General features: G+C 37.9%; 1 protein-coding gene across 4 annotated transcripts in view; it reads right to left on the minus strand.

Moving 5' to 3' along the window:
- LOC124134709 (oxysterol-binding protein-related protein 6-like) overlaps positions 1-12532 on the minus strand; it is a 91980-nt gene that overhangs the window by 15165 nt on the left and 64283 nt on the right. For 2 of the 4 annotated variants that reach the window (XM_046499744.2, XM_048381804.1), the window contains 8 exons: positions 9334-9447; positions 8756-8903; positions 8340-8489; positions 7138-7229; positions 3684-3794; positions 2929-3112; positions 1562-1698; positions 655-771 (listed from right to left, as the gene is read on the minus strand). In XM_046499744.2, coding sequence (XP_046355700.1) covers positions 655-771; positions 1562-1698; positions 2929-3112; positions 3684-3794; positions 7138-7229; positions 8340-8489; positions 8756-8903; positions 9334-9447 — 1053 coding nt within the window. The remainder of the gene's footprint in view (positions 1-654; positions 772-1561; positions 1699-2928; positions 3113-3683; positions 3795-7137; positions 7230-8339; positions 8490-8755; positions 8904-9333; positions 9448-12532) is intronic. The other 2 variants (XM_046499745.2, XM_046499746.2) reach the window with 2 other exon arrangements.

Below are 12532 nucleotides of genomic sequence, written 5' to 3' on the forward strand. Positions count from 1 at the left end.
GACATGCATGTATGTGTGTGTGGTTGTGGCTGCTTGTACTAGTCAGGACTAATGCCCATTTATAGTGCTAGACCACAGAGATACCATGCTGTAGTTTAACATGAACACCCCATTCAGACACAGTACACTGACTCCGAGCCGACCAGTACTTGTTTTAGCCCCTTGATGTCGAGCGCCAGACAGGGTAACAACAAGTACCATCTTTTAACATCTTTTGGTATGACGCAGATTGGGATCGAACCCCCGACCTTCTGCTCTCTGGGCTAAAGCTCTACCACAAAACCATGGAGACGGAAGGCATGGTTCTGACAAACGTAGGAACGTAATCATTTAGTGAGTGAGTATTGTTTTATGCGGCTTTTAGCAATATTCCAGCAAAAGCACTGCAGGGAACACCAGGGAAACATAATCAGAGTGAAGCAGGAGATGAACCTAGGATCACAGGGGTCGCAACTCAACACAGTGAATTATGGTGCATCAGACGCCTGGGCCACCCATGTCCCAATACTGTAATGAACATCTACCCATTATAAACATAATATACATGGATAGCTAAGATTAGTTTGACAATCAATCACATTTCACGTAAAGAACAGTGAGAAGACAAACATGAAGGTGAAGGTCATCTAAGACAGAACAGAAGTTGGCTATTACCCGGTCGAGGTGTGGGGAGGAAAGCGGCGATGTTGTGGTTTGTGGGAGATCGGTCAGACTCGCTTCGTTGTGTATACGAAGAAGCTTTCCTCGTAACTCAGCATTTTGGCGGTGAGCCTGTCAGGGCCAAGGTCATACATTAATAGGGGAGATTACTCACTAAAGCCCATTGAATGAACATATAATGCAGATATGACACACTACTTTTGAGGAAAGTACAAAATTTCCACAAACAAGCAGAATTTACAATCACAACGTCAGGAGACACTGAAACTTGGTATTCGAACACCCTTTTGCAGATATGTGATAGAACACTACAAAGGACCAGGTTGGACAAGATAATAACCATAATTGAAGAAATAAAGAAAAAAATGTGATGCAAAAAATGCAAAACTGGTATTCAAAGTATGAGAAAGAAAAACGCAGAGTTGTCAATCACATAGAGTCCCAAGGCCGTAGTTAACTTTTTTTGACAGGGGGTCAAATAAGATTATTTTCTTATTCAAGTTAACTTTCACAAGGAAAAATGCCCCCCCCCCCCCCCCAAGCTGGCTACGGCACTGTAGACATGTCCAATGACAGCAACAACTTTGAGCAAACTAAAACATTTGACATTTCAGTGGGCCAAGAAATGACCTAATTATTTATCTCATGAAGTATTGTCTGATTCATTGATGTTTGAAACTTTCCTAAAATATTAACATAAGTTATCTGGATATCAGGACTCTATTCATAATAAATTTGTTTGTAACTATGTAGATGCTCTCTGCACAGGTATCAGAAACATTGCTGGTGCCGTGTACTGTCATATTCAGTCACTTGCTCAGTGTTGAGCTTGGGTGAGATGCTGCTCTATACAAGTTAGCTTCAAGGTATGACAAGTGAGCAGTGGTAGTACAAGTGGTACCTCTGCCAGTGACTGTTTGAGAGTGGTGATGGTGTTGGAGGACTGGGTGGCGGAACTTGAATCCTTCTCCACAGTTTGCTTCAGCCTCTCCCTCTCGGTGCTCATCATGTGGAGTAGACATTTCAGCTGTTTGTGCACTGAAGGAGAAAACAGTCCATTTTGAGTCATAGGTCAAGGTCACAAGCTACAAAGGGAGATCACTCACAGAAAACTACACGAGAAGACAAAGTCATTGATATTCCCCGCCCTGTTAAATATGGTCATAAATCACAATATATATAGTAGCCTTTGGGTAGCCTAGTGGCCAAAGTGTTGCCGAAGGCCCGGGTTCATTTCCCGACATGGGTAAAATGTATGAAGCCCATTTCTGGTGTCCCCCACCATGAAATTGCGGGACAACTGCCAAACATGACGCAAAACCATACTCTATCACTGACTCTAAATGCTTTCAAAACCTTCCTTTGACATGAATTAGTGATAGTACTTTTCAATAGACAAGTATTTTCACTTGAAAGCAATGTTACAGATAAGATAGCCTTAATTATTATTCTAAAATAAAATAACATCAAAATTAAATAATTCCTGAATAATGAATGATGCTTGTTAGCTATTTGTCAATTAACGCCACCATCAGTGTACAATGCCATACAATCAACTAAGTCACCAAGCCTGACCATCTGATTAACTTAGTCAACTCTCAGAACAAGCACAGGTTTCTGTGAACCTTTCGTAACACAGAATTCCCCCATGGTTGTATGATGTATGACATGTGGCATGCATGCAAAGTTTCATCAAGAAATAGCGAACAATATAAGAGTTATGCTCTAGAAATGAACCCAAACCTCATTTGAATCGAAATCGAAATTGTTGCCAGGGAAATATATTTAAAATATTAAAAATTCCTGATTAACATATAGCACCAGTTTCACCTTTCCTTATCTCTTCTGTTGCTAAACTCCTGGTATTTTAAAGGTGACTTGACTCCACAATATTTCAGGAGGGATTACTTGCCACTTACTGCTTCAAGCCAGTCAGGTACAGGTATCAACTGATATCAGCTGACAATGTTTTTTGAGATGGGGAAAAAACATTATATCAGTGTAAAATTGAGTTTATAAAAAATGTACCGGGTAAGTAAATTTTGTGACCCATGCATTACTGCTGGCAATAATGAGTTAGTGCTACAGGGAATACTGTATAGCCTTGTGAAAATTATAACCACCGGCTGAAGGTCTCAAGACTGTCCATGCCTTTATCTGTTTGATTGGCATGCCAGCCTCATATTTTCAATTAAATGTTCCTTTAAAAATTAAACCTTTCGTATTCCTTCCCAAAAATTTCTAAAAACGAACTTCAGTAGGCCCCACCTTGCTCTGCTTTTGTGATAAAGTTCTCTCTCAGTTTGATCTCCTGTATCCGTTCCTCGTGGGATGCAGACAGGATGTTATCGGGGAGGCTCAGTGGGCGGGGCCCGAAATGGTTCAGCAGGTTGGGATTGGATGCACTTGAGTGCAGGCGTTCTGGTGGAACATTTAACAAAGTTGGGGTGTTCTGTAAATGATACAAAGACATATTTAACAATCTTGTACTATTCTCAACTTTTATTTTAACGATGTTAAATCTTACAGATTTAATATAATTTATAGATACAGGCTTGATATAATATACAGAAGCACTTAATATTTGCATGATATTAAAAAGCACTGTGATACAGGTGAATGCTGTACATATAATAGCATTGATAGTAACTGGATATCATCATGTATAGAGATATGATAAAGGTTGAATAGAGATACTGTAGTATGCATTTATGAAATGTTTTTAAAAATGATATAACTGATAAAATAGATATTTAAAACCACAATTTCACTGAAATAAAAAACTTCAAATCAAAGATACCTAATGAAAATACCTGAAAGAAAATAGGATAGAGTAAACAAATTTCAAAATCAATTTTATAATTTTACTTTCATAAAACATCTTACCCATTTTGTTTTTCTTTTTGTCACAGATTTGGTCATGACAATTATCATATAATTAAGCAAAAGAAAATAAACACAACATTAAAACCATTGCCAATAGCACACTTATTACACCAGAAATACCACTGTAAATAACTTACGGGGTCCATTAAAATGGTTGGACTACCGATTTTTCTATCTTTTTTCTTAGAGCTGCGAATACCAAGACTTCTTCTGGATTTCTTTTTCTCACTAGATTCAAGTTCGGAGAACTATAGACAACAAAGCAAAAGAAAAAGGATATATGCTGTGTTAGTAGTGGTGGGTGTTCCAGTGAATTAATTCCTCCTGTTGAAAAGGTCCGGGGGATGTTATACACCATTAGAAAATGTGTGCAGGATAATACATGTCATGACAAACTACATGTCATGACAAACTGCATGCATGATATTATAGTGATTTTCAAACATTATCAATCCATCAACCACTGGAACTAATTCACACTTTGATAGTCACAACGGAACAAATGAAGACTATTTCAAGTCAAATGCAATACTTCTTTTGTGAGTTTGCGATATCAAATGTAAAAAAAATTGCATGTGACTTGAAAATCTTGGCATACAGCATTCATGCAAGTGATCACATCACCCTTGTGCATTAAAATCACAAATCTCATTTCATTTTTTAAACACCAATAAATATTCATTGACCAATGTTCTGATGTCATGTCAACATTTGTGATGTGATAACAAGTAACCTTAGCAACTGAATTTTTCCCCAACAAAGATCAGACAACCTGTTTCTACCCATTTTCATCATCTTCCCGAGGCAAGGGAGTTAACTGACTGTAAAAGTCCATCTTCCCGAGGCAAGGGAGTTAACTGACTGTTAAAGTCCATCTTCCCGAGGCAAGGGAGTTAACTGACTGTTAAAGTCCATCTTCCCGAGGCAAGGAGTTAACTGACTGTAAAAGTCCAGTTTCCCAAGGCAAGGGAGTTAACTGACTGTAAAAGTCCAGTTTCCCAAGGCAAGGGAGTTAACTGACTGTAAAAGTCCAGTTTCCAAAGGGAAGGGAGTTAACTGACTGTAAAAGTCCAGTTTCCAAAGGGAAGGGAGTTAACTGACTGTAAAAGTCCAGTTTCCACCCTTGCCAAACTTGGCTGGAATTTCTGGGGTTGATCATAGAACCACCAGTGGCTATTACGAGTTATGTCCCTTCTATGTCCCTCCTATTTACCAATCAGATTCCACCTCTCATATCACTTGCATTTGCTTCAAACAAAATGGCTGCAGTCAGGCATGATGATCTTATCAATAACCGAAATCTATGTTGTAATAAACAGTTCTTGCCTTGCAATAGCATCAAATCATGTGAGCAAAATCATGAAGAGATTTGGAAAATATCTGTTGACGGTACACATGCTTTTCAAATCCTGCAATCGACCGATATCTGAATGACAGTTTACGAACCGGATTTCGATATCGTTATGTAATTTTGATACTATGCATTGACTTGTTAGTTCAGTTAAAATATAACTCCATAATTCCTGCATAGTTCGGCAAGGGTGGAAATCTTCCCTTGCCTCAGGAAGATGATTTTCATATACGAAGCTGATTTTGTACTGAAATCAAAATGTTTCCTGTTGGTTCATCAATTTTGGGAGTGTTTCAGTTTTATAGTTCAGGTTGTACTAAGTCATGATGATTGAATTTTGTTTCAGAAGACAATGTGCTTTTTCCTAATCCCAGATTTCTTTCTGTGAGTCAAGTTCAACTCTGATTCAAAATGTACTTCAGTGACATCACACCAGGCTAGGTCATTGTGACAGGATGCAGGCTTACAGCTCCTATATAACCCACAAGCAAGGGTTTATGCTCACATAACAATGGATATCTCGGATTGAAACAATGACCAGCGAATCCTGACACAGCAAGAAACACAACTCTGTACATCGAGTTGTAATACCTAACATCATTGATCCACCCAGCAACTGACTATCAACCCAAACCATATTATTTCTAATACACAAGGCCATACACAACACTCAAATTTGTATTGAAAACCTCGGGAGCAAAATAACAATGTCAGTTAACTGTCAAACACTGTACCAATGCGATCACACAAATACAATCTTAATCCAAGAGTCTCATGCATTAATAATTCATAAAAACAACTTTCACATAAGCTTGCTATATAAACTACATGAAAGCCAACTCATATTTTCATGCTTTATAAACCTCTAACACTCAATAACCTCCATGCAAAAAATGTTAATAGTTTGGGATCATGCACGCAGCTACACTACAGAACTCTCTACAAGGCAAAGAAATCACTATTCAAATTATCAGGATATTGGTTCTTATGTCAAATCTATTTCAACTATTTTAAATTATAAAAAATCCTCAACTCAACAATCTAATTTTCACTCAATCTAGTCAACATATGTTTTTAATACTAAACAAGTTTGTTTGTTCTACAAATGGTTTGTGACAGAATAGAGTGACAGAAACAGAGCGTGGTGGTGTACGTGTTTGCATAGTGAACAACAAATATACAACACTGATACTCAACAACAGTGTTGTTTCAGATAACCAGAACAACATTTCAATGTAGAGAAAAGGAAACAATATTATTTCTAAGTTTAGCATAATATTTCCATGCTTGAGTTAAATACTGACATTTTGAACATCAATAATATCAATATGGCACCTTTTCTACATTAAAAGGCACCAGATTGTGTTGATTCAAAGACAGCCTTTTTTTCATTTTGTATGATTGTAAAAGATCGCAAAAAAACAACAATTTATTTTACTATAAATTGTGTCTGCAGTAGGAATAATGGGAATGGTCCATACATTAATCCCATACATTATTCAGACAAATATGATAATGACAACATCTCCGCGAGTTAATGGCAGCCCAAACACCTCACCCAACAATATTTTTGGTATTTTTCAATTCAGATGTCAAATAATATCATTCCCCTAAAAAATATACCTTTCAAATTCTTATGCTGGACCTCCTTTCAAAATACCTTGAAACCTGGGCGAGGGAGTAGCCTAGTGGTTAAAGCATTCACTCACCACACCAAAGGCCCGTGTTCGATTCCCCACATGGGTAAAATGTATGGAGCAAATTTCTGGTGTCCTCCGCCATGATATTGCTGGAATATTGCTAAAAGCGGAGTAAAACCATACTCACTCACTCACACTCCCTGATACTGCCTTAGTAATTCATTTACCATCACACAAAAGAATTTAATATATAAATTCACTTTCATTCGACACATAATTATTTTCACATCCAGAACAGAACTATAAAAATACACAGTTAAGAAGCATAATGCTTCCATTAATTACTTCAAACAATCACAACATGAGACTAATTAATAAAGTAATCAGGCAGACACTGTGAAGAGGACCACACACAAAAAGTGCCAGTACCCTTCCACTCAGGTGAAGGTATTAGAGGGGTTCTCTGCAATTCACAACATATGAAATACACAGCTCACACAAGCACAATTTAAGGGAAACACATGTGAGGAAATCAACACTCTGACGTTGAAAAAAATACACATGAATGATATCAACACTGTGACATTAACAAGAACCTACGTCAATGGCTGGGTCGGAGGACAGTGGTAGATTCTGTATCTGATCCAGTAGCTCCTGGAGATCAAATAGATCTTTCTGGGCATCGGTCAGACCTGAATGGTCAAACAGAATGACATTAAATAGAAACAGGCTCAATAACCTTATACAAAAGCCTTCTCTAAATTGGGCAAAATTACCAAATATATTAGTTTGATTGAAAATATCTTCCTGTAATAATTTTAAGACTTCTTTCATGCAATGAAAGCATCTAATTGATGGCAGGATAAATATTGTTTTTCTTTTTCTTACTAACTGCATCTTGGTAAATTGACAAAAAAAAACATAAAAGAAGAAAAAATTATTGATGAAATATGCTTGTTTGTATTACAGTAAATTTTCTTTTCCATACAAAGAGCTTTACATGTGCCACACATGACCAACCAACCTGTGCCACATATCTGTCAGGGGCATGAGTGGCTCAGGCGTCTAAGGCGCCGCAATTTGCAGTGCAGGGTTGCGTCCCTTGGGCACCCCAGAAACCTATGATCGTGGGTTCGAATCCTGGTTCACCCCAATTATGTTTCAAAGTGGTAAATGTCTGAGACCTGCATCACTTCTGGTTTTCCTCCCACATTAAGCTGACATGCCATGATATAACTGGAATACTGTTTAAGTCCAACTCACTCATTCAGTCACTCACATTAGACAGAAATGTCAAGAAACAAACTTTCAAAGAGTGCATGACTGAATCACTTAAAATAGATCTGAATGCATTATTTAAAAGAAAATTGTTGAGGAGTTACCTCCCTTTGGACACATATGAAGCTGAAGTTAACATAAGCCGATGAAGAATTCTTCTTAGCTAACTTGATATGAGAATTTAAATATCTGTCAAAAACATGACACTGGCAATATTCATTAATCTAGTGCAAAATTAGTTTTAATATATGTTTGAAGAGGTTTATTTTTGTTTCTGAATGAATTGGGCTTGGCACTGCATCGAACAGTACTTCGGTCATATCACAACAAGACTGCTTGATGTGGGAAGATAGCCCAAAATGATACAGGTCTCAAACATTTTCCACAGGTACTGACAAACCTATGAAACATCATCATGTGGAATCTAGGCTTAAAACCCACATTGCACAGCTACTTGCAGGTTGTTAGACAACTGGGCCAACTGTGACCTTATTTTGATTTCTGAAACATACTTGAGTACTCACCTTTATTGCATTGTTCAAAACCTGCTGTGTCCAGCACCCAGGCCGCGACCCGACCCTGACCCGTCCCTGCCAACCCTTTGTTGAAACTTGTCTGACGAATAACATCTTTCTTCAAGTTCAAGGTCAGTGTCTTCTCAGGTAAGTTTGCTGCTACAAATCAAAACAAACATTTACAGACAAAAACAAACCTCTCATACCTACATACCTCACACCAGAATTATGTGATCCTTGACACATGTTATCTTTGTTGATGATATGGCTACAGCATTATGTTTTGCTCTCAGTCAAAGAAAATTATATTTGTTGAATTGTTAGGTATATTTGAATAACTAAGAGACCGAAAATACACTTTCAGAATTATGGGTCAAATTCTGTAAATTCTGGTCTAATGGGTATTTATTGTTAAAGACACCCACTTGTCAAGGGAGGCAACTCTTCTGTAGGGGAGGTAATCTCTGTCAGCCGTGGTGACTCTTTTGTCCCATAGGATATTTCGTGTTGTCGGTAAAGACGATGGTGTCTGAATTTGGCCAGCCATTCTTCAAACAATTTGTTGTCTTTCACCTGATGTAACATTGTCAAGAAGAACAATATACAATCAACTAACTTTGCAGAAATCACAACTCAAAAGGGAGTTTTTGTAACACATGATCAATCCTGCACCGTCCTCATTCAAATTACAAGCTATCTTTTTCACAATCTATCAATGATATAGATCATTCACTACAACAACAATAATATTGATAATAATAATTCCATTTGTAATGTGCCAGATTCCATTCCCAAAGTTAATGCTCATGGTGCTATATACATTGAAGCTTCAGCATGACTAAAAGTCGTTGCTGGGGCCAAGGGGTCTTGGATTTAGACAATAGTACTGCTTGAAAAGGTAGGTATTAGCTGTGAATGACAGGACTCTACAGACACTATAGTCAAAAAACAAGTGAGGTAACTGGTTGCAGCATGTAAACCATTGCCTAACTTTCCAGCATACCTTAATGTGGTAGATCTGTTCCTCTGCGTCAATGTCGATCCTGTGGCCTGGCCGCTTGTAGGTCAATACAGCCAGACCGATGTCTATCACACCATGGTATTTGCCTTTCTGAACCTAGGAACACAATGTTGGAAAGGGTCATCCCTCAGGCTTGCCTCATATTAATAACAGACTTTCCTTCTGACAATGTATAATTCATCCATAATGCAAACAAACTGTGTTTGTTTCCGAGGACTGGAATAAAATTTAAACGCCATATTGGACATCCCTGCCCCAGATTTTAAGCTAGATTTCTGAAGATTCTCCTCCTCCCGGGCAGTCGATAAGTACAAGCCATTCTGAAACTATATATGTTGAACATTTCTATTCTATATCCTCCAGGTAGGGATATTAAAATTTAATTTGAGAAATATTAGCACAAAACCTCATGAGTATAAAAAACACTTACATGAGCAACATGCAAAGAAAATTAAGTGCAGAATCCTTATTAACAACATATAAAGATACATATTAAAGTGTGAACACCTTCCACCAATTATCTAATCACAACTCATCATCCTGCCCTAATATGTAGGGCTGGGTCCAAATTTTCTACCCGGGTACCCACTCACTTACCCGACCCTACCCAGGTACCTGCTGTAGGTCTCAAGATACAGGTACAAAATGTCCGATTGGGAATAGTTGGACAGTAGACCTGGCAAATAGCATTTAGATACACATATAAAACAATCTGGTCGTGCATACACTGAAGTTGAGTGTAGTTTTAGTTTTATTTAAACATATAAAAGTCAGAAGGAATGGTGCATAGTCAGAAAGAAACGTGAACATGAATGACTTGTAGTGTAACCATAGAGTTCTAAATATTTGTGTCATTAAACAATACATCACGTGTCTAATCACCGGTGCGGGTCCCACTCAGTACCCACCTGACCCAAGTACCCGAATTACTTATTCCAGGGCCAACTTGCACAAAGCCATCTTAGTGCTAAAATTATTGTAAGCCTATGTTAAATTATGGGTGTTACGATCATCTTCGCGCTAAGATCGCTTTGTGCAAGTGGGCCCTGGTCTACCAATATGCTTCAATCACCAAAAGATTATCTCTTAATCATCTCTACCACCTAAACGCCTGTTGCCTATCAGTGTAATTGTCAATCACTTGACCGCCACAATAACAACTTAATTATACAGGACTTGGTCAATCAATGGTGTATATTGGTAATCCGTTCCACTAGTCACACTCGATAGGGGTCATCGGCTTCAATAAGACCAGCTGAGGCAGATTGTCCTACAATCTTGGAGGTTACAAGGAATTATATTCCAATCCATCTTGAAAATCAATAAGTAATCAGAGAATATGAAGCAGACATTACTTTCGGGGAAGATTAAGAAATTTATTATGTGTAACTTGAACTCTAAGACAGGAGCATCAGGATCTATGAAAAAAAATATGTCACTGTAGCTCACCTGGATATGAAGAAAACAGTTCACAATGTCAAGTAAAAACTTTACTGATAAATACTGAGATCTAAAAACGGACATAACTTTCTATAGATTTGAACAAATAAAAAATCTCACCTGAATGTCTTTTGATGTCAAATACCTTATTCGACATAATATGCGCCCAGGGCGCTCTCAAAATTAGAAATAGGGGCCTCTTATTAGAATATTATTTTGGTGAAAAACAACAGAGTTGAAAGATTGTAAATTCCGTGGTTTAGTGATGTCATTTGATTGTGATGTCATGGTAACCAATGCCATCATACTGGTCTGCAAAGTAATGCTATGCAATTTCAGAGGTATCTCCTGGGAGATATCGCTTGATCTTACGCGTGATATCTCCTATGAAGGCCAGTTTGGGATGATAAAATATGATGTGAGCAAAAGAAGAACATACATTGAATTTTGAGAGAATGTAAGAACGTATCCAAAACATAAACTAAAATGTTTTTTTGTTTTTTTGTTTAACGCCACACACAGCAATATTCCAGCTATATGATGGCGGTCTGTAAAAAATCGAGTCTGGACCAAACAAACCAGTGATTGACTTCATGAGTATTAATCCATGTAATTTGGATATGATGACATGCATCAACCAAGTCAGCGAGCCTGACCACCCGGAAAAAAACTAGTAAGAAAATCCAAAATTTTGATCAGAACTACCTATTGACCCCATTTTGCCTGCCAAGGCTCTTAGTTTGGAATCCCAGATAAATGCCTGCCACTACTATTTACACATATGATAAATTTCACTCCATTAAGAAATTGAGGTGTCATCATTGGGAACAGGCATGTGAAGTTCCAGGCTCAATGGTCCAGTGGTTGTTGAGGAAATGTTTGCACCCACTCTGACTACAAGGATGCATCTTCCCGAGGCAAGGGAGTTAACTGACAGTAAAAGTCCAGTTTCCACCCTTGCAAAACTAGGCTGAAATTTCTGGGCTTGATTATAGCGCCACTAGTGACTACTACGAATTATGTCTCTTCTATGTCCTTCCTACTGACCAATCAGATTCCACCTCTCATATCACTTGCATTTGCTTTAAACAAAATGGCGACACCCAATCAAGACAATCTAATTGATAATCAAAATCTATATTGTGATAAAATGGGTCATACTTTGCAAAGTGCATCAAATCACGTGAGCACTTTGATTAAAACATGAAAAGATTTGGAAAATATCTGTTCACGCCAAGGTGGCAGTAAACATGCTTTGCAAATCCTGCAATCGGCCAAAATCTGCACAGCAGTTTATGAGCCTGATGTTGATTTTGTTACTCAATTTTGATTGGTCCAGCGTTAGTCCAGCCAAAATATAACTCCATAATTCCAACCTAGTTCGGCAAGGGTGGAAACTGGACCTTAAAGTCAGTTAACTTGCTGTCCTTGGGAAGATGACAATGACGCTTTTGAATCCGATACGCAGGCCCCGATCTCACTTGACTTTCTTTAAGGTGAGCTAACAATGTCGTTCTTTCTGTTGTTGCCATCATATTACATCGTCAGCTAAAGTTTACTATCATGAGGCAGAAATTGAAAGTTGGGCCTTAATCAGATCAAGATATAAAATTCCCATTCTCAGTTGTCATTACTGTGTTTCCTGTGCTTGTAGAGTATTTTGGCTGTTAATGATGAGATTTGTGAGAGCACCATGGATTAAATGGCACTGAAATGTTATTACTCGGTCTATACCCAAGGA

This window comes from Haliotis rufescens, unplaced genomic scaffold (genome assembly GCF_023055435.1).
Source record: "Haliotis rufescens isolate VD_foot unplaced genomic scaffold, xgHalRufe1.0.p SCAF_4, whole genome shotgun sequence".
Lineage (NCBI taxonomy): Eukaryota > Metazoa > Mollusca > Gastropoda > Lepetellida > Haliotidae > Haliotis > Haliotis rufescens.